Source organism: Anomalospiza imberbis, chromosome Z, assembly GCF_031753505.1.
Source record: "Anomalospiza imberbis isolate Cuckoo-Finch-1a 21T00152 chromosome Z, ASM3175350v1, whole genome shotgun sequence".
Taxonomy (NCBI): Eukaryota; Metazoa; Chordata; class Aves; order Passeriformes; family Viduidae; genus Anomalospiza; species Anomalospiza imberbis.
Window position 1 is genome coordinate 45,787,766 of NC_089721.1, and position 22,871 is coordinate 45,810,636.

At 34.7% G+C, this 22,871-nt stretch overlaps 1 protein-coding gene and 1 long non-coding RNA gene across 8 annotated transcripts in view; one reads left to right on the forward strand and one right to left on the reverse strand.

Moving 5' to 3' along the window:
- The window catches only part of ADGRV1 (adhesion G protein-coupled receptor V1), a 305,664-nt gene that overhangs the window by 219,583 nt on the left and 63,210 nt on the right, over positions 1-22,871 (reverse strand). For all 7 annotated transcript variants that reach the window (XM_068175720.1, XM_068175721.1, XM_068175718.1 and 4 more), the window contains 14 exons: positions 21,353-21,533; positions 20,530-20,732; positions 19,746-19,875; positions 18,240-18,320; positions 16,819-16,958; positions 15,792-16,401; positions 14,663-14,878; positions 13,270-13,485; positions 12,165-12,409; positions 11,788-11,969; positions 10,222-11,033; positions 8,776-8,985; positions 4,401-4,531; positions 4,058-4,157 (listed from right to left, as the gene is read on the reverse strand). In XM_068175720.1, coding sequence (XP_068031821.1) covers positions 4,058-4,157; positions 4,401-4,531; positions 8,776-8,985; positions 10,222-11,033; positions 11,788-11,969; positions 12,165-12,409; positions 13,270-13,485; positions 14,663-14,878; positions 15,792-16,401; positions 16,819-16,958; positions 18,240-18,320; positions 19,746-19,875; positions 20,530-20,732; positions 21,353-21,533 — 3,457 coding nt within the window. The remainder of the gene's footprint in view (positions 1-4,057; positions 4,158-4,400; positions 4,532-8,775; positions 8,986-10,221; positions 11,034-11,787; positions 11,970-12,164; positions 12,410-13,269; positions 13,486-14,662; positions 14,879-15,791; positions 16,402-16,818; positions 16,959-18,239; positions 18,321-19,745; positions 19,876-20,529; positions 20,733-21,352; positions 21,534-22,871) is intronic.
- The window catches only part of LOC137464407 (uncharacterized), a 234,906-nt gene that overhangs the window by 53,777 nt on the left and 158,258 nt on the right, over positions 1-22,871 (forward strand). The gene's annotated exons all lie outside the window — the stretch shown is intronic.

Consider the following 22,871-nt stretch of genomic DNA (forward strand, 5'->3'; position numbering starts at 1 on the left):
GGGAGGTGAAAGACAGAGTTAAACGCAAGACTGTTAAATAAATAAATAAATTAAAGGGACCACCACTAGAGATAAGATCAAGGCAGAGATAGCAGACTTTCACAAAGTGATTTATTTGTTTAAGCAAGAACTCTTTTCTCTTTCTGGTTTTTGTTGCTAAGAAGAGGAGGCTTTTTGTTCTGAAGAATGAGTTAAATGTTGCCCAAAAAGTAAAAAAACAAGAGATGTGATACATGTCGTGTTAAAATTGGCCTGGTCTTTCTATTTAACTACTTATAGCTCACAAGAAGAATTGGCCTCTGCAGCTATTAAAACAGCTGGATACAAGAAGAAGAAGCAGCTGTAGAAAAAGCTTTTAGTTAAACCCAGAAAGTTTTGAAGAAAACTAATGGTAAAAGTTAATGCAGTATTGTCTTTCTTTTAACACTGTGTTATTAAGAAGTTCTTTCCAGGTACCACTAAAGCAGCAATCTGAACCACAGAAAAAGGGTGAATTCACGACAGCAAAATCAAAGAACTTGTGAAGAACCTTAAAGAATGGACTATCGCATCTAAACCGGGTGATATCAAATTGACTTTCGACTGGGATTGGGTGGTAATAGTCTGGGAAAACCCAAATGAACCAAGGAAAGTACAAAAAAAATAACACCTAACTGAGAAATAAGGCAAAGCTTACATCACTGGTTTTAAGCACTGCCTAAATAAGTCCTCAGACGCCTCCGACACCTCCTTAGGAGAGGAACATTACCACTTCAAACAGGAAGAACAAGATTATTTTAATCAGAGTTCTCACATTCTGGCCTTAGCCTGTGACTTATACAAGGAAGAAGGGAAATTACCATCAGTATTATACTGTATACTTTATTTGATTCATCCCAGTGCTGGACACTCTAACTGGGTTATAAGTAAATGTTCAAATTATGAGAATGATTGGTATTGGAGCTCACAAAATCTATGTTCTCATTGTAATAGGTATTGAGTACTGAATCTATCCCCTATAGAGATAGAACTCAAAGCAACTGAGGTAATAACTTTGTTTTGTGGATGGGAATTATCAGTGCCTGTTGACTGAGAGATACTTGAGGAATGGTAAGAAACCTCAGATAAAGAGTGTTGAAAAGGACTTGCCTAAAAATATTTAGTAAAAAGAGTAACAAAGGAAACAGAGGGCAAGCCTGGATTGACCACTGTACTCGCCACCGAGAAGATCACACATACCTGCTATGGGAAGCAACTCCATAGGCAGGGGAGGTGGGGGTATAAGCCATACCAGACCTCTGTTATTCCTGTTTCTGTCTCTCATTTGTTGTCTTTTACCTTTTGAGATACTGGCAAGATCGTGTCACAAATGCTACAAAAAATATTACATGGAAAGAAACCAAAGTTCCTTTTTTGTTACACACCCCCATGTCAACAGCCACTGTCATAACCCATCCAAACTGAGTACCTGCAGGAAAAATGGGGAAAAATATTGAATTACAAGGAACTTAGGAAAAAGTGGTAATAGATGGGGCATTGAATGTCCAAAATGAGAGAGATGGATTTGTTTTACATTTGATTTCAGGAATACAGTCCAAGATTAGGCAAAAAGACCATTAGTAAAATAAAAAAAGGTGAAATCAGCACAGCAATCTACCTCTGTATTAAACCCAAATTATATACTGAATCATATTATAAGACTCCAAGCAGTCATAGAGAAGATAACAAACAAAGCCGCTCAGGCATTAGAATTAAAGAAATAACCCAGATAGCGGTCCAAAAGTGGGAAAACAATGTTAAAAACTAACTGATGGGATAATGTATTGAAGAATGGATAGTGGAAGAAATTAGGATTACAGCTGTTCTGATGTTTCTTCCTTGTTTAATCCCATCTTTAATTTGATTACTAACATAGTCTAAAGAATGCAATTAGATAAGAAATATTGCTCAAGCCAAATGATTTATAAAGAATAAGAGGAGGGATTGTGAAAAATGCATATTTTATGATTGGCTTTTCGCAAATATTAAATTGAATACTGTATGTATTATTTTATATTGATTAGAAGTGCTGTATTAACATTTTAATAGTATGGTAAATGTAGTTTTGTAGTTAAAATAGAACCTATGAATGTGGGTTTTTTTTTTTTACTAGCTCAAGCAAGAGATGAGATAATGAAGAAACTCTTCACACAGAGATGACAATGATGGGGGCCCATAAAGAATTACTGCCTCCTTATCAGAAAAGACAAACATTCTTCCACCTTCTCTCCGTCTTTATGGAACCACCAGGATTAAGGGGAAGAAGTTGACAAAAACCAGAAAAGTTCTTAATTTGCAAGGAATTTATGCATCATGTATGAGATGTATGAATATGCAACAGGCTACTGCTTTTAAAGATTATTCCTTTGTTCACAAGGCATGCTTATTGGGCTTAAGTGCCCAAGAGCATCCGGACGTCCGTAATTCTTTGATTTTTATTGTCTTGTAATTGTCCTAACTCTAAATTTTCATTACTCTAATTGTATTACTATTTTTATAACCATTTTATTATTATTAAACTTTTAAAATTTTAAAAACCAAGTGACTGGCGTTTATAACACCTGTCTTCTCTCCATTTCCCTCCCGTCCGCATGAAGTAGTTTTTACAATTATGCTTTTCTAGTTTAAGTGTGTGTTCATATTGCAGACTGTCTGTCCTGTTTTCAGTTTTAGAAAGCAGGGGCCTCTAAGGTCACAAGGGTAGATCCAACAAGAAGCAGTTTCTAATTGTTTCTTGAATAGCGAGGGTTCAGATAGTATTAGAGTGCTGGACCAGAATTGCTTTTGGGTTTATGCTGACCTCAGTAGTTCTGAGGGTGACTGATAACCTAAAATGGTGTCTGGGAAAGTATTTTGTGATTTTTTGTGGCGCATAACCTCTACCTCCACATTCCCATGAGCCCCGGAGAGCTGGGCGGGAGGGAAGAAGAGGGAGGGGGAGCAGGAGTTGTCCCCCGCGCCCTGCCTCCATCTTCCCATGGGCCCCAGAGATCCAGGCAGGAGGGAAAAGGAGGGAGCGGGGACAACCTAAAAACGTGGGTCTTCTGGCTTAAACCGGTTGGAAGGTGGAAGCAGTGGTAAAGCTCAGATCCAAGGGTGAGAATCTGAGGTCACAAACCTGTGTGGAGTCCAGGGCGCTCCAGGTGTTTTCCTGTCCCTGAGAGGGGGAACAGAAGTCGATGCCATAGACTAAAACTGGGGGCTGTGGTGGTCCGAAAAGCCAGTTGGAAAAGGTAAGACACTATTGGGCCAGTCATGCTGAAAAGGCCAATCCCAAAACTCTCATATGAGCTTAGTGCCAAAGGCTGAAGCCTTTTAAGCACTCGCCCATGCTTTAAATTAGCTTAAAAATCTGCAATATGGACCCACATAAGCCGTTTATTACAATTAAATACTAATTTTTTCTTTATACTGTGTTAACACCCTTTCAGAACTGAACAATACCTCCCACCAAAGGCAAACAATAAGTCAAATGGACTGTTTATAGTGTATTCAATTTATCCTCACTGCAATTGTACTTATTTTATGCTGTAAAACTGTGTAATTACTGCTTCATTTTTAAATTGTTAATTATCATAATTCTCTTCATCTTTTTTCTAACAAAAAAGGGTGAAATTGTGGTGTCATATTTTAGTTAAATGGTATGCTCTGTCTCATCCCTGGAAAACGTACAGTTTATTCCAAGCCTGTGATCCTCCCCTGCAGTATCCTGTGTCTGTAATCCCATTGGCCCGATCTGTTCCGTGCCCACTTTGAATCTCCCTGTTCAGTGTGCCGGGGGGGTATGGGACTCTCTCTCTTCGTGGGCTCTCCTGGTTGGTGCTCTCTCAGCCCCTCCCTCTCCCTCCCCTTTCCCCCCTCACTCCCCTTTCCCGCCTCTTTCTCAGAAACCATGCTGCCTCCCGGGGGTAGGACCCCCAGTAAACCCTCATCTAATGAGCACCCTCAGAAGCCGTGCGGAGTCTCCTTGCTGCCTGCTGCTACCAGAGAACTCACAGCCTAGGCTGTCCCCGCCCTGAAACGCACCACGACACATTACCTTCTGTTTTGATGTTGTATAGGATGATCCGGTATTCTTCTTTTTCTTCCGGAATATGGTCATCCAGCAAGTGGATATAAAACGTTGTATTCAATATTCCCTATAAATGTTATTGATAAACTGATAAGTCATTAGTGTACAGAATGCAAGTAATACCACTCTATCATATATATTTTGAGCAATACCTTTAATAAATGTCAAGTTAAAATACTGAAAACTATAAACTCCTTGCTGTTTAATCATATCAAGACAAAGAAGACTGCTATAAAAGCATACTTTTTTTTTCAGCTCACTTCAAATTACAATATTCTCGTGTAACCATTAGATTTTCTTATGGACTCACCTCAGGAAAAAAGAGAATTCCAGAATAGTATTCAAAATTCTGTTGTATATTATGTCCAACTATCTTCCACTCAACAGTAACATTTCCCAGTCCTGGGGCAGTTCTTACAACATGGAATTGCAGTTGTTCTCCTAGGAACAAAGGACAAAATGCAATATTTTGGGGGTTCTTCTTCTACAATTCAACTATTAAAATGAAAACAATAAAATATGAATCACAGTTAAAGTATTTTTTATGTAAAACCTTAATATTTTTAATAGTTAGATTCCCAGTAGTTATGTACTATCTTTTTTATTTTAAATATTGAAACAAAAGCCCCACAAATCTATAAACTCTTTCCTCATGGGTTTTTATGAATTTAGTTTATTCTTGAAAAGAACTTTCAAAATATAAAGGAACCTGGTACATATGCATAACTACTATCAAATCTTGCACAAAACGAAGTGCAGTATCTGTGAACTAAACACAGAATAAATGCTCTACATACAGCTTTAACACAGTTTTCTACAGCAGCTAACTGGCAAGGAATAGGCATGTTCCTAACATCTGCAGTGTCTTGTGATTTTACATAATGCATGTGGAAAAATGTTTGCAGTTACCTGCAAGTTCCATTTATGTGATTTCAAATTTATAAATATTATCAGTTTATGGAGTTAGAGAACACCCAGAAAAAAAATAACAATTCATAATTTTAAAAAGACAGTATTTAGAAGTAAAACATTAATGGTTTGTAATTTAAAATTTATTTTTAATAATTTATTATTACAATTTCAGAGATAAAAAGTATTAAATGAAAATATGCATCTCTAAGAAGCAATTATGGTATTTTTCCACATTTATATTTAACCAAACAGTCACTTGAAGAGTGAACTATTTAGAAAGTTTTGAATAATTAAGAAAATCTATATTATTATGAAGTATAAAATATCTATATAGATTTATACAAAATAAATATTTGGTATAAAATATTTTCAATATGGGCATGTAATAAATATATAAATAATAAACATATTATAAATATGGGCATGTAATATATATATGAATAATAAACATATTACATTTATATGAAATTGATCAGCAGGTAATATTAGTAAAATTATGCAACATATTCACATTAGAGGAGAGATGTTTATTTATAATATATAAGGGTATTGCAACTGTATGTCAACAGCATTTTCCGAGTTCACAGAATGGAAGTTTGCCAGTATTTAAGTGTGGAATTAGTTTTCAAGGACATGAAATGCGCAGAAATGTATAATATTGAGGTGCTTGGAAATAATCATGTAAGCTTAGGTCCATCCTCTATTGACTGAAAATTACTTTCTTAGTATTGCTATAAATTGACTTGAATTTTTTTAGCTGTTGCAAAACTGGGAATAATTCCATCTTTTATTTTGTGTTATGTACACACTTAAAAGCTATCCTATTGAGAAACACTGAGATACATCTGTGAAAGGGAAAGAGAAGATGTGGTGTTAGGTAATGTTCTTAGTCCATGGCATACAGAATTGAGCATCACAGCCATTCTCACTGACAGTGTAACTCAAAGAATACCAAATTGGGGTGCTTATTATACTGCAGGATAGTGTTGTGTATCTAAAATGGGCAGAAAAAAATGGATCACTTTCTGGACATGTTCTCTGTTTGGTAAGGAAATATTTGAGAGATGCCAATATATTGGCTACAAATGAGATAGATTTAAAGAACAAACTTGAAAAGACCTTAATAAACTGAAAAATAAAATTGCGAAGCATTAATACAAAAATTTTATACACAAATTTTCCAATACGGAGCATTCGTATGTTATCAGTCTCATAATTTCAAACTTCATTTAAGCTTTGTTTAAGTTGCCTTACACTAGTTCTAAGAAAACAAAGGAATTCAGAATTTATTGACATCACAAGAATTCTGCTTTTACAGTCAGATATCTGAGGACTGACTGACAATTTACAGGTTCCCCTCAAGCTAATTTTTCATATCATTTAACACTGCCCTGAAATCTGTTCATCCTATTCAAGAATTTTGCACATCTATTGCAAACAAATTATTTGACAGAAAAAAATTACTTTCATATCATCACAGAACACACAATATAGACAAAGGTTATTTCAATGCAACATTATGTAATACAACAAATTTTCACTGAAGATTGTAAAATACTTCAAGATACAGAACCCCGGTACATTGTAATCCAAGCACCAATAGGAAACCTGGATTACAATCCATCTCAGTTAAAGATTCTCCAGTAGTCAGGTACTGACTCATGTAAAGATCAGTCAGCTTTAGCAAAATCTTTGTTATTCCTATCCAGTAAGAAATACTAACGCAAACACAGATCGATCTCTGCAGATTGAAAGTATTATTAGGTTAATTTCACTATTTTGTCTTACAGTTTTTTTTTTAATATTATACCATTTTAAATCTTTCTTTAGATTTCTGCCTTTACCAAGGAGAAGGGGATCTAATCAATTCTCCTCGTTCCTTATTTCAAGCTATTGCAGTGAGTTTTCATCCAATTCAGTCATAGCCATACAACTGTTGCATGTTCTGCCTGTACTTAAATGCTACCCTTGCCCTCAATATGGTGATTTTGCGAACTGAATATACGCAGGTAACTCCAAGAGAGCCACAGTTAAAGTGTGAAGAAAAGATTTATTCCATTATGTAATTTTCAAAACAGAGACACCAATACTGCTAAGCTTATTCCATATTAGCAGGGCAAAAAGTGCTTAGGCCTGAGCACTGTGTTTTATATCAAAAGGCCTGGGCAATGCAGGACAATCCTTCACCAGGCTGTGGTTCATCAACCCTCTTAACTCCTTTCCCCCCTTACAAAGAGGTACAAGTCTATGGGAAAGGGTTTTAAGACTTTAACAATATCCTGTTATCTTCTGTGAGAAAAATCCATTTCTTTTTGGTTGACAGCTAACAATGCAGAGTGAACACAAATACCTAGATTTTCTCACACTGAGTATTTTCTAGCACCTCTCATCTGCAGGGTTGATCTCTAAGCAAAAACAATTCTAAAATGACCTTATTTTTCTCTTTCCTCACCAATCTTCAGTTTTTCAAATCCTTCCTTCCCACAGGGATACATAATATGAACAGCTTAGAAAGAAGACTGAGTTGTTTAACAGAAACTGTTCAAGAGTATAATAAATAGAAAAGATAACACTATGTGGATTTATGTCTGAAAATGTTTGTCTTTATAAGAAAAAACTTGATAATGAAAATGAAGTAAAAACACTGAAATCATATGAAGACCTTAGCTCATTCCTTTTTTTTTAATCAAAGTGAACTAGTTTGGCTGTTTTTTCTTGCCATAATGCAGTGCAATGCACTGTTTTTCACAAGCTGAAGAAACTAGAATCAGTTATAGCATTATATACGCACTATACGTAGCAGAGTATTTCAGCTATGCAGCTGGCTTGTCAGGCATATCAGAACCACTAATATGCAGTAATAAAGGACAGAAACCAGGCACATTAGAATTAACACAAACTGTATCTAAACAAAACCCAAAAGCTTATGGCGTTCTTTCAATATAGGAAGAAAACAGACCATGTTCTTTTGAGATAGACTGTTTCTTCCAAAAAAACCTCAGTGCACACATTCCTGGACAGCAAATTTCTGTTAGTTTTCTCTACCCATCAGTTTACATATCAGAAAAATTTGAGACTGCAATACACCGAGATTCCAGCAAAGACTAACAAAAGCAGTCACAACTTGTATTGTTACTCTCCTGTGAAGAACTGTACCAACTCTAGGTAAGACATGAAACATGCTCTCTTAAAACACTAGTAGACACTAGATATCAAACTATTATCAATGTCAAAAATCATGACTGAGTGATGATGTCAAGATTGTCATACTCCTAAAATGAACTTCCATAAAAAGTATGAAGGGAAACATTAGAAAGATGGAAGATTTTTTCCTATTCTTCTTCTATGAGAATATTTTCTAGATAATTAAAAATAAATTTTAAGGCAGTGATAGATAATATTTGCTTAAGATTAGCAACTGGTCTGTATGATGGGGGTTTATATGTAGTTCTGGAATATAGTATAAATGAATGAGAAATTCTAGAAGGAGCTTAGAAATGCAGTGCCAATAGAAGCAAGGCATAATCTTCAGAAAAAGGAAAGGAAAGAACAAATGGTGAAATATGGGTTTGGAAATGGTCTATTCATTGTTTCCATAGATTTCATTTAAGTGCTATGTTTACAAGAGTTAAAATCCAAAGAAATGCGTGCTAAATATGTGGTTATTCTCTGTTTGCTGGCATTCTCTGAACAGTGATATGGTTCTCAAAAGAAAGCACAGAAATTGGAGGTGATGTTAATCAAACTGAGTGTGGTCAACACACAGAACCCACCTTCACGACCAATAACAGATCTTCCAGCTGTCTGGAAGCTAATGATTCCTGCCACATTGTCACTTGCCAGGATAACCACTGTGACAGTTTTGAAACTGGGCAGAATCCTACTCCCTCCTTCAGTGTGCACCAGGCTGATTATGATGCTTTCATTATCTTCTGGCTCTGGATCATCTAAAATGGTCAGTGTGACCATCTTTCTTGTTTCACCTAAAAGTAGAAGAACATATACATACTTATGCGTTCACATGAAAATCACCTTTGAAAAGATGCAACCATCTACTCCAGCAGTAAATACTTAACTAATATAAAAAAGGACATGAAGAATCTTTACTTATATACCTGTCTAGAAGTTATTGAATGTTGTTATGAAAATTTATTCAATTAGTAATGAAATGTTTTATTAGTCAATATAATTTCTAAAATATTCAATATACTCTGCAGAAATTAACAATGTTGGCATAATTTCTGAATGCCTAGAATTTTTATTTGCTTTATAAGTTCTCTGGCTTTCAAATTGTAATTAGAATAGGGGAATATAATTCTTGTAAAAAGAATTACCAATTGCATACATTTTCTGATGTCATATACAGACATACGTACATGAAATTTGACTATATATTTACTTGTCCAGGTAATGCATTAAAGTGGGCTGTCATTGTTTTAGTTACCTGTCTTCTGGAATATCAAAGAATGACAATGTAAGCAGCAAACACAATCAATTATCAGTCTCTACAATACATTACAATTTGCAACAGAATCCTATTGGTCATTGTATGTGCCTAAACTATACCAATTATTAGTTTACCCTATACATGTATTTTTTGTTATATCGCCTTTCAAAGTATTTTGAAAATAGATTTAGTAAACATATAAACACTAATATAATTACATGTCAGTTTCCAAATCATTCCTGGCAACACTTCATTTAAATTCAGATTATTTAGCAAATTAAATGAACACTGGAATCTTTACTACAGTCGCATAAATTGTTTTCAAAACAATTGTTCAGTTATCTCAGACTTTGAAAATATAAAATACTTCTGTCATGTTGCACAGTGCTTAAATAATCCCTGACATAGACATTTCTTATTTGCAATTTTTAAACTATCCTGTTATGTTACAAAATCAATACAATCTCAGAATCAAAAAAGATATACATTTAAAAATTAGTACTGTATTGACTGAGGAACAAAAGACCACTTAGGCCTTAATCTCATTTTCAGTATCTTCGATAAAACACCTATTTCAGCAATATTATTCCTTATTTATTTAGTAAAAATGTAATCTTTATAATGCACACTGTAGTATTTCTTTTAAAAATTCTTAAAATTTTTTACTTTTCATCCTTCTTCTTTTTTTTTTTAGTCTTTGTGATCTTTGTGTGTTTGTTTTGTGTTTTCTTTAGTGTTAGACAAGAGAAATTAGTGCTAAACCTTGCCTTACCTTCAGCAAATACCAGAATCTCGCCAACACCCACAAAATCCAAGTTTGGGGTAGCAGTTCCACCAACAACACGCCATTCCACTGCCACCTGTCCCAGGCTGCCTTCTGTCCTGTGAATCATTAGCTGTACGATGGCCTGAGGACGTTCTTCTACTTCAATATATAGACCTTCCTCTGTTGCATTGGGACTTACACTATAGATCTTAAATACTCCAAAGGCATCCCCATTCATCATTATCGTAACTGTGGAAGTATTTGGCTGTCCAATGGTTGGTTGATTTTTTAAGCTGGCTGAGATGTTCAGTAGTTCAACTTTCAACAGGGATACAGTGAAATTTTCATCCAGCTCTGGCAGGCTGTCAGGGAGTATAGTAACTGTGAGATTTGCAAACTCTTCCCCTTCTTGCATGATGGCCCACTGTCCTGTAATAGATTCATAATCACTACCAGCAATGGCTTGTGTGCTAAACAGAATGGATGTACTGCTGATGTTTTTCTTGTAGGTCCATAATCCTGACATGTTAATTAATGGCCCGATCTCTGTTATCAGCCAGAGGCAGAGAGGAATCTCAGAGGCGCTGGAAAATGTAAAGGCTGAACACGCTTGTTCTTTGAGGCACTGAGTTGCACAGGCATACAGTGGGTCACTTGCTGCTGACACATTCACTGTGGTCTTGGATGGCTGGTCAGGAATTCCTTGTAAAGGAGACTCATAATAGGCCAGTATATCCTCACCTTGTTCAATGGCAAGAGCTACAATATCAATCTCAGATGTGCTGTAAAATATTTGCAGCTGACCAAACCTTCCACCACTAAAATACATTAAAATAAAAATGTTATGTTAGCTGGTAAAGCATGTCTAATATTCTGTGTGTTACTAGGTTAAGAATAAAAATTAACAAAATCAACCAACGCCTTCTGAATTACTGAGAAGTTACAAATAGCTAATTAAAGTGACTTCCCTTGAAGCTAGTACTAGAATAACTGAGTAGTTGAGTTTTTTGGAGAGCAAGTTTCATTGTTTATAGCTTAGGCAGCAGTCTATTAAGCATGTATGTTTGCAAACATTTGTTTCTAGGAGTTAACTTAGTCTTCCTAGGGCCATCAAGGAAGAAAAAGCCTTTGCTGTCTAGCATTGTTATCATTCCTCTGAGGTGTCCTCAGGACACCATATTTCACATATAAAACCTGGTTTGCTTTTCATTTTGTCTTCCATCACACGACTTTTGATACATTTTGTCCTCCACATCACAGGAACAGACTGGTTTGCAGCTTTAAATGGCTTGTCAATTTAACAGGCAAAATAAAACTTCAAGTACACTGTGTACACTGAGTTTACACTACACATTTATTACATTTATACTTTATGTTCATTTCTAACAAGCAGATATCTAGTTCAAAAATCAATGTATATGAAAAACAAGCTGGCAGAACAAGAAATTGATGCAAATACCTATACAAGAGTGTGACATTTAAAATTATTGCCAAAAAAACCCAACCAAAACCAAACCAAACCAAAAAAATAACGAAAAAAAAAGATTCAAAATCAGCCAGTATTATACAGACCTTCTCCTGATTGATATATTTGCAAGTAAATTTCTTTCTAGTGGCTCCTGAATTCGATATGAGGATTGATGAAAGAAAACTGTGCCATAAGGATTATCATTGGCAGGTATAACAATTTTTGCCATGCCATCTAACCCGATAGCACCACCGTTGGAGGCCTGAGTTAATTCTATATGGATAATCTCAAAAAGAAAAAAAAAATAAGAACAAATAATGCAGCTAAATAATTTCTGCCGTTTCTAAAAATCACAAGCAAAATAAAATCTGAACTTGTTGCAGCTTCCTGCCATAACATCTTTTGCTTTGATCTCCACACATCTCCTATACAAGTTAAAATTCCAGTACTGTTCAAGAGAGACATAAACTGCTCTACTTACTTCTTCTTCTTCTGGAGCATCATCAGCCAGGATTTCCAACAACAACATCTGAATGGCTTCCCCAGGAGCAAAAGTAATATTACCCATGGCAACTTGCAAGTCATCATCAGCAGGATGTCCATTAATGGTAGCAGCCCACTGAACAGTAACATTACCTAGTGTCCCAGCATTGCGGATTATTGGCAGATTTATGGTTATTGATCCAAATTCAGGCTCCTCCACAGTGAATTCAGTATTCTGAAAAACTGACATACACCACAGGGAGATATAATGCATTAACATTAAAACTGAAAGTAAACATCAGTTTCTGAAGTTTTATTTTACTTGCTTGCATTTACTTGCACAGATAAACCCCTTTTAATCATGTTTAAATCTAAAAGCAGACTTTCAATACTCATATTTTCATCTACAGAGAAAATTAGCATGAAAATTAAGCCTTCATCCAAAAAGCCTATTCCAATACATTCATTGTTTGAGGCTAAACATGAACTGTTTCTCATGTCTTAGAATATAATTTCATAATTATTCCCAGCAAAGACACTCTTTTCAGATTTCATGTCACTTATTGAAGAAATTAATTGTAACTATTTAACATGGAATATGTTAAGTAGAAATCAGAGAATCACAGAATGGGTCAGGTTGGAAGGGGCCACTGTAGATCATCTGATTCAAGCTCCCTGCTCAAGTAGGGTCATCCCAGAGCATACAGCACAGGAGAATATCCAGACAGTTCTTGGATGCTTCCACAAAAGGAGATTTCACAACCTCTCTGGGCAACCTGTTCCAGTGCACTATCACCTGCACAGTAAAGAAGGTCTTTCTCATGTTCAGGTGAGCTACTGGGTATCATTTTCTGCCTGTTGCCTCTTGTTCTACTGCTTGGTGCCACCAGTTAGAGCCTCCAAGAGGCTCAATCCTTCTGTTAAATTAAAGCCTCATTACTCCTTTATTACATTTTTTAATTCACTTCATCTTATCTTTTCCTTTACTCTCTATACCCACACTTCCATTTCTGAATGTTTTTATTCAGCTGCCAAGTAGCAGCTCCCCAACAACCCCCCAGAAAAAATGTTAACAAGAAGAAAGAAAATATGTACTCTTTTACCAAAGGATCCAAATGGGTCATCAGAAGCCTCAATAGTTATGACTGCCCTCGTCAAAGATCCAAGCAAGGCTCCTCCTGTTGTTTGGTTCATCAGCTGAACATAAAATGACTCCTCAAGTTCAGGATTGATATCATTAATTATATAAATTGGCACAGCTTTACTTGTTTCCCCTTCTAGTAAGACAACATCTGATGAAGCTACACTGTAGTCCTCCCCTAGATTTGTAGATGAAAAGACCCAATGTAATAAAACACAGATGATATCAATGCTTTATGGTTCAATGTGGTGAACATTATCATTAATACCCAGTTTCTCTGCTTATACATGCATTTCTCTGTGGTTTTGTGCTGTCTGTTCCTCTATATATATTTTTTTTTAATTATATCCTATTGCCTTTTAGATGTCTGTATGGATCAAAATAAAGCTTGGCTTGACCAAAATAGAGTTTGCGCTGTTAGACTAAGAGGTAGTTACAAAAGGTCCAATATTGTCTGCAGTTTATATTGTCATACAACCAAGATATTTCTATCTTTGATTTAGAATTGCTGTCCAGCTTTCCAAGAGATAAAAGTGGAAATAGAAGCACCTTGTCAAAGTAGATTTCAGTAAAGGGCACATTTTATGTGTCGACTTCATTTTAGGCAAACTTGTCTCAACTCTCTATAGGAACATCTGCGATACACTAGATCATAGCTCTGCTTCAAAAACTAATTGAATGCGTACTCTGATACAAATCTAGCTACACATGTAATTTATAACACTCTATTACATAAAAATGAAATTAAAAGTTCTCAGAGCATGTATCACCCACCTAATCAGTTTGGACATAGCTGAAATACAGTACACTCAATTTTTAGCTGTCTAAGTGATCCTAGAGACTTCATAATTTTTCTCCTTTCTTTATGTATCTACTCTATAGCAGGGACCAACTGGCAAAGTTTATGTTCCATTTTCAGAAGTTCAATTTTCCTTGGGTTTTGATAGATTTTTCAGTATTTGATTTACAGCTAAGTCCCCAGCTCTCACTTCCTCTCCAATAAGCTCAACTAAGCAATACATGATGTGTTTAAATACATACATGGGACTAAATTGTTTTTATGCATACCACTATAGCATTTTACGGAGTTGGGGGCGAGGGGGAGTTTAAGCAGTGGTGTGCTAAATAAACAAACTAAGTAGACAAACACCCCAATGTCTTCCCTCATTTCACTTTTAGGTTCTCCAGTGATAATGCGTAAACATTCCCCTAGGTCTTAGATTCATATTTGCTAAGCACAGTCAATGCCTTACTACTTTATATTTCATTCTTGTTAAATAACAGAGCATTCATTACAGACTTGTTTGTTTCAGCTTTAACAAAGGCTGCATAATTCAGCTATTCTGCTTTCTTACCAGCTGTTGCAGTTATTGGCATAGCTTTAAATTTCACAGAAACATCTGAAAATATTCCCCCACTTCTGGTCACGTTAATGATTGGTCCAACATAGTTTTCAGCAACTCGCACAGCTGAAGCTGAAAGCTGAAGTGTTCCAAAAGCATCATCATTGGCATTGATAATCACATGAGCTATTGTCTCACCTACTAAACCAAGTCGAGGAGAATTTGTAACTGAAATATAAAGAAAACTTAGTCAGCGGTACCTGAAATGCTTACTATTCATGGCTATAAATTAGTAGGCATACATGTGAGTTTAGCTGTCCCTAGTTTTCATGGAAATTATCTTTTTTTACAGTTGGAAAAAGCATAACTACAAACCAAATCAAAATATATGTGCTTAAATTATATTCTAGCAGAACATCTGAACACTATTCTACTACGCTGCGGAGGATACAAGCCATAATTTTTTTGAAAAGATGAAGTATTGTGAATTTATTTGTTTATTTATTTATTTAACCATAAGAAAAATAGTAAGATCAATACAGTTCAGAATAATTTCAGTTTTACTCTTTATATTATGAACTATAAGTAAGATTTCAACTCCAAGTGGAATTATATTTGAAATTACCCCTTAATCTGTAAGCAAAGGCAACAATTAGACATGCTAAGAATCTCTGAAGCACAAATCAGGCTGTAATGACCTGAATTTATCTGAATGAGAAATTAAGTAGAAATTGTCAACACTAAGAAAGCAGCATGCCACTAATTCTACATCACTTTTTTTCAATAAGACTTTTTTTGTATTTCAATTTAAAAAACTAGCTTAGTTATTTCCTACTACTGAACTTCCAGAAATAATGCTAAATAAGCAGGTGTTAGTGCACAAATACTGTAACATATTTGGCCCGAAACACTTTGCATAAGACAATGCAAAAGGGATAAAGAAATATTCATGCTTTTCCAATAAAATAGTGCCAAAGGAAATAAATGTCAACAGACACAAGTCAGATAACTAAGAGATATCTTAACTATACAGAGTTTGGCAGAGATAAAGAGTTCTTCATTTGTCTTGCTGCAGTTTCTACTGTTACATATAAATACAAACCTTTATAGTTAAATTTTAGGTTTTATGTAAGACACTTACTTGGCCGATCCTGAACTTTCTTGATCAAAACAACACTGCTTAGCTCCACAAAAACAGATTCTGACCTCTCAGGATCATCATCATCCAAAATAGGCAAGGATATTGTGGCCTCACTTTCATTGGCTGCAAAGATCACATAACCTGAAACGGGTATATAGTCTTTTCCCTCTATTGCTCTGACAACATCAGGTGGAAGAAAGGGTGACTTTTCTTCATCACCAATAGTTCTGTATTTCACCATTACTGTACCAAGGAGACCACCACATCTTACAACTGTCAGAGAGACATTTTTTGTTTTTTCCTCAACTTTTATTGGTCTGTTTTGTTCAGAAAAGATGAAGACTCCATATGGATCATCATTTGCTAAAATAGTTAATGTTGCGTTAGTATGATAACCAAGATGACCAAGGGAGACATTGATGATCAAGACTGAAAACATCTTATCCAATTCGGGAACATCATCAGGAGAAACCTGTAATGTAATATTTGCTCTTCCTTGGCCAACATCAAATGTTACATTCCCAGCTGTAGAGATCAGGTCGTTGGTGAGATCGCAGATTATGATCCAATGCAATGTCACCTGAGATAAGGTCCCGTGACTCCTCACAACCTAAGAAAAATATATAAAGATGTACATATTTTTGTTCTATGAGAGAGAAACAGAAGTGCGAAATGCAATTAAGCAAAGACAATAACATGATTAATTAAAGATATGTCTGTGTTTTAAAAACATGTAATTTTTATAATCTTAGCTCTGCAGAACTTGTATTATCAAAACTTATTTTAAGAGAGTAGTCCCTTGATTCTAAATAAGTAGAAGATTTTAAGTTTTTGAATATTATTATTATTATTATTTTAGTTTCAAGCTGAATAGTATACGTTAGCAAACACTGCATGACTGGAAAAACAAATGTCCATGACAAAGTTGTTATAAACCCCATAGTCTAATAACAAAAGCATCAGAGAACACCAGTAAAAACAGACAGAAGACTACAATGCAGCAATTTGAGACTCAAAGCTTTCTAACCTGCAGCACAACATTGCTATCTCCATCTTCAGGCTCAGTTCCATTCACTGAAAGGGACTCAGCACTGAACTCAAATACACCATGAGCATCATCAGAAGCCTCAATAGTCACAAGGATGTGGGATGCAATTCCCAAGCTAGCTGTTAAATGAGAGTTCCAAAACGAGTTATTTTTATCTCTCATGTTTTCGTACAGGAAAGAAAGCAGTTGAAGAAATATGCTACAAAAACACAAAAGAGTGTGAAGTATCTGTGTTGTTTATCTTTGTTTTTTTTTCTTTTTGCAGTGCATGGTAACTCCCTGTATGGAAAAGGAGCTGACTTTCAGTAAGGCAATCCTCTCAGTCCTTCAATGGAACTATGCAACAAAAACAAGTATTATTTTAAGGAGGAATCAAAATAAAATTACAGGTTTAATGAATGAAAATGAACCAGCATTTAAGATAGTGAGGATTTGTACTGTAAACCACAGTATAAGAGAAAAGACAAGATGAATGCAGATCTTACCCTGACATAAGCTGGAATGAAAGAAAAATATAACCAAAAAAATAACCAAAAAACCCCACCAAGTCAAGAAAATTCTACTTCAAAAGATATTGTCTTGGGTGACATAACTTTCTGCTCAGAGAGAAAAAAGAGTATGGCACTTAAGGAAACCATTCCTGAAAACAAGTAAAAGGGAAACAGAATGTCAAAGAAAACAATAAAAAAGAAAAAAAAGAAAAAAGAAAAAAGAAAAAAGTAAAAATACTACTTTATTGGTATACAGGTGCTAATATAACATTTTTACGTCTGCAGGTTTTCATTTGAAGTCCTATATGCATAGGGTTTTCCCATATATTCTATGTTATTTCTTCATTTGGTATTTTTTATCAATATTAAATTATCATTGTTTTCTCCATATTATGACATATATAGAAACATGAAGACATGAAAGAGGAAAAATGAAAAAAATCAAATTATTTCATTAAAAATCTAACACAATTTACTTTTCTTTAAAAGTATTTTTGCCATGAAGGGCAAAATTATACATAGAATATTATATCATATAGTATCAAAGTATACAATCAGGTAGTTTTAAAGTTGCCTTCAATTTAAAAAGTACCTTTGTTTTTTAATCCCAGGAAAATTTGACAAATCTCAGACCAAGATAATTTTGTAAGCTTTAATTATGAAATTGCTATATTGTGTTTTACAACAATACAGTTTTAATTATATAAGAGCCTGTTGTACTCTACATTAAAGACTGACTGCTAGTGAAATTACACCTAAATTAAAATGGAAAATAATTTTTTTTGGTAAAACTTTATATTAAATGTAAATAATCTCTAACTGCAAGTAAAGAAAGTTGTATCAAGCATAATAATTTATGACAGCTATTACTCTCATAAATAAAATATAGGATTAATCAAACAAGCTTACCATGTTGAGGGACATTTGAAAGGAAGAAATCCATGTTTCCATCACCACTACCACTTCCATCATTTCTAAAGAGCTCAGCAACTTTAAGATGACAGACATACAGATACATACACATATATACATTTATAAATAAAGGGAAAGCAGAAAGTAATTTAAACATTTCTGGACAACACAAAAAGACAGAGGTGTATTATAGGAAAGTGTCAATTTTCAAAATGAAAGTATACAATATTTCTGCTAAAAGCCAGAAAAAAAATACTGAATTTGCCAGCTCTTGTTTAATTTATTGCACTGGAAAGAGTAAAAAGAAGTCAGAAAGAAAGAAAACACATAGAACTTTCTTTTATCTTTTTTTTTCCCTGTGTTCCTTCTTTCTCAGTCCTAATAGAGAAATTAGAAATGGGGCAGGGAGGAGAGGGAAGAAGTGGCTAGACCCTGTGAAATTCTCTCTCTCTAATATTTTCTCACAAATCAAAAACTTGTGTCAGAAAGTTGAAAAAAAATTCGCAGCTTAACTGATGGAGCCTTTATTCTAAGTTTTGCGCTTGCGGTGGTGTTGGAAAGCTCCAAAAGATTACGTTCAGGAGGTATCTGCGTCTAGTAAATTACCAAAGTTAGCTGTAAGTTTTCTAACCAAAAAAAGTGAAAGAGAAAAGTTTGTTTAACTGAAACAACTACTTGACCAAAAAGTCCACATGTATGAAAACTCAAACTTTTATCAAAAGGATCCTAGCACAGCACCATTGTGCCACATTGCAGCACAGATATTCATGTTAATATGATCTAACTTTCCAGAAGGTATCACACTTGCAATTCTGAATTGCTTAGAAAATTAATATCAGTTATAAAGGTACTTTATGGCTCTCAATATTTTGAATTACTTCCTTTCCTCCAACCAGGAGGAATCTCCCTTAAAAACTTTTTGCAATGGACATAAATTCTGTAAAGCAAAATTGATTTTACATGGCAGGAGCACTGATGCTTGCCAACTGTTGTAAGACTAACATCTCACAGCAGGATTTACACTAGCTTCTAGCTAGTTCTCCAACACAGCTAAAGTCCCCCGGCATCTCAAAACCTACAATGTTCTAATGCTATAACCCATTTTAATAGGTTATGAGCCAGTTTATTGTCACTTCTCCAATTTCACTCAAGTAGTAGATAAAAAGCACACCTTTGGCTGTTAAACCTTAAATACTGAAAACTTTAAAAAAAAAAAGAATTTTTTTCCTTACATTACTTTACTTCCCTCTACCAACTATGGAATTATGTAATTTAAAAAGAAGCAATTGTCTTTGAATGCATGATAATATCCTTTCTTTGAGATCTGATTGTTTACAGCAGTGATTAACGAAACATCTGAAGCACAGTTTTTTCCTAAAAAGAATTGCTACTTTCTGGAGGGTGTGTCTTTATAAATAACATGGAAATAGTTCACAAGGTTAGATTTTAAGGGATGTATAAAGATCAAAAAATACAACCACTCGGTTCATATATGTGCCTTACCTCCTCCCTCTGGGTTCAAGAGCTCCACTTTAAAAGTTTTTTCTAGTTCAGGGATAGAATTGTCAGTGATGTTAACAGTGATGTACTTGTATCTTTCTCCAGGCTGAAATTCCATTGAGCCCCAAACAGCCTGAAATATGACAGGTCTTTACAGTTTTGTTCAAGTTTTGTGTTTTCATCCAAATGAAAAAATAAATACAACCTCAATTCTTTTTCTCTTTATCAAAACATCTACTTTTCTTCACTTAAACTTTAAAAAATCTGCTGAGTCATTGTTATAAGAAATAGCAGTCTAAATTCACTGAAATATGAGCATCTTCATTTATCTACATTTTTCTTCACACAGCAGACAAGAAAACAGATACTTATAAGCTATGTTGTTGAATATGTACAAATCCTAATAAGTACAAATATAATCTTCACCTGCATATGCACTTGTATGGTCATATAAAGTCTGATATACTTAGAAACAATAGACAATATCCATTCTTTCTGCACTGACAATTTTCTTAAGGATATCAAAATCAAACCCAGAGGTTTTCCCAGGAAACACAACATGCTGTACAGAAAGGAGGCAAAATGCACATAGTGAAACCACTATAGTTTTATAGTGATTTTATAGTGATCATAGTGATTATTATGCATCTATTATAACATAATGAAACAAACTGTTTCTGTGAAAAGAATCACAGCAGCGCTAAAATATTCAAACTGGCGGCTACTTCCAGGACAAATAGTTTTAATTAAATTCTAAAATAATTACACACCTTGGCAATAGCCATACCTGATAATCTTTAGGACTGAAAGCTGTAAGTGGCACTGTCTTGTATTCCATAAGAACTGTTCCAAGAAGCCCTTGTGCACGAACTACCAATAATCTGACATGTCCAACTTCTTCTTTAATGGTGATATGGGGCACAGCAGAGGCTGGCAGAATCATTTCATCACTGGGCTGAGGAGGTGGCCCCACTGAGAACTGCAGTAGACCTGAAAGACAAAAATTATTATTTACATGGCTTCTCATAAAAAAATCTAATAATAATAATAATAATAATAATAATAATAATAATAAATAAGCAAAAATATTTATAATATCTATATTTAATATTTATGAAATTTTAAACATATTAGGATGCCTTTAGGATTCAATCATGCTATGTAGGAATGTACTATGTACCATTTTCTCTCTCACTGATATTTATGTTAGTCTTAAAAAAAAACATTTCACAAGAATGAATTAAACGCTTCCCAAAAGAAACCAAATGTCATACTATTGGGTACTAATTGGTATAATAATAGGCAAGCTTAAATCTCTCTCTCAAATTCTCATTTCAAAAAAATTACCATAAAATCAACAACGTGCAATGTGGTTTTCTTGCAAATGGCGATGATCCCATGTTGGTCCAGGCAGCTTTAATGCCTTTTTTGTAGTATTCTCAAGAGTCAGTAATTAGACTTTCATTCTTGTATTAAAATTATGAATTAATCTCAAGTTAGATAAAGTGTAATTGCTTCCTCATCTATGTAGGCTAGGCAAATTTTTTACTTCTTGAGCTAGAAGTATACATAAATCTGCAATATGATTGTATCATCTTCAACATTGTTACCATATGGGTGGTCACTGGCTTTAATGCTGATGTCAGTAGTTTCTTTTTCTGGATCTATACTTGCTCCACTGGTAGGTGTTGAACCTAGTTTTCCATCTCCAGACACTGCAGAGACTAATGTCACACGGAAATACTCATCTAGCTCCGGAATGTCATCATCAATAACATGCAAATTTAAGACCTAGAGAAGGACCAAAGCATGGAGAAATCTAAGTATGCAACATACATCCCTCAAGAGTTTTATGACCATTTTAAACAAATAAGTTTTCAACCAATCAGCTGTATCTGCTGTGAGTTCAGAAAGAAATGTAGAGAACATTATTGCCCTTCACATAATTTAACCTTATTATTATAAGTTTAGAATACCAATTGCAAAAACATCTTTACCAAGCTGTCAGAGACTTTACAGCAATTAATCTAATTTAGAGAGCAAGTGAAGTGAGCTTTTAATCCCACCTGACACTTGAGGTTACAGATCATACTACCATGTAAAATAATCTGCTCTGCATAGGCTATAATATTAATCTCAAACTATTTCAACTTACTATATATATCATGATAAGATTTGACAAATATATAAGAAAAAAATTGTAGGTAACTGATGTAGAGCCATGGGAATGAGCAGTTAAAAAATGTCAGTGGAAATTCTCTTAAGATTATTCATCTGGTGAGCAACTGCTCCCAGTCTGTTTCTTAGGGCCATGACCTTTAGGTCCTCTGTATGTAGACTGTGTATTGGACCACATAGCAATGGAGCAAGAGGGTTCACCAGGTCTTTTCCACCACTTTATAAAATAAGTCAGGCCTCATCCATGCTGCCAGACTGGAAAAGCTTGGCAAATTTAACTTTAAATGACTGTATGTAATGCAGTAATACATTTCAGTAGAGAATTAAAACTGAATAAACTGCCAGAAGCATACTGTTTTCCAAAAATCACAAGTTTTTGCCAAGCTGTAATCATTTACATTGTTTAACTGGGACTGAATCCACAGCTCTAAGTCGCTGAGATATTTTCAGATTATGTCAGTAGGTTTCACTCAGTCCCTACTGACTTCAACAGAATGACAGAAGCAAATTAAAAACAGTATTTTCTACTATTGATCCACCCTTTCTATTTAACAAACACTAACAGAAAACACTTATGAACTTCCTAAAGTATTGTGGTCCCACACCTCTTTTTCAAACAAACATGAAATTCCCATGCTGTGGGCTAGGGTCAAATTCACAGAAATAGATTAATGAAAAGAGACAGAATGTGGCTAACAGTTGCAGGACATTTGATTAGAGCAGTTAAATTGACTGCTGTCCATTTCATTGTTGTGGAGATAAAACTGATATCCACAACTCAGATCAAAACCTGATCATATTCCAATTTCAGAAGTCACTGGATCCATTATTCAAGCCCAGGACTACCTATACTTGAAGTATATGTATAGATATACATATATCTAGTATAAACATATATGTAAACATATCTCATGTGCAATTATTTGCATTTAAGCATTCATGCATGCACTG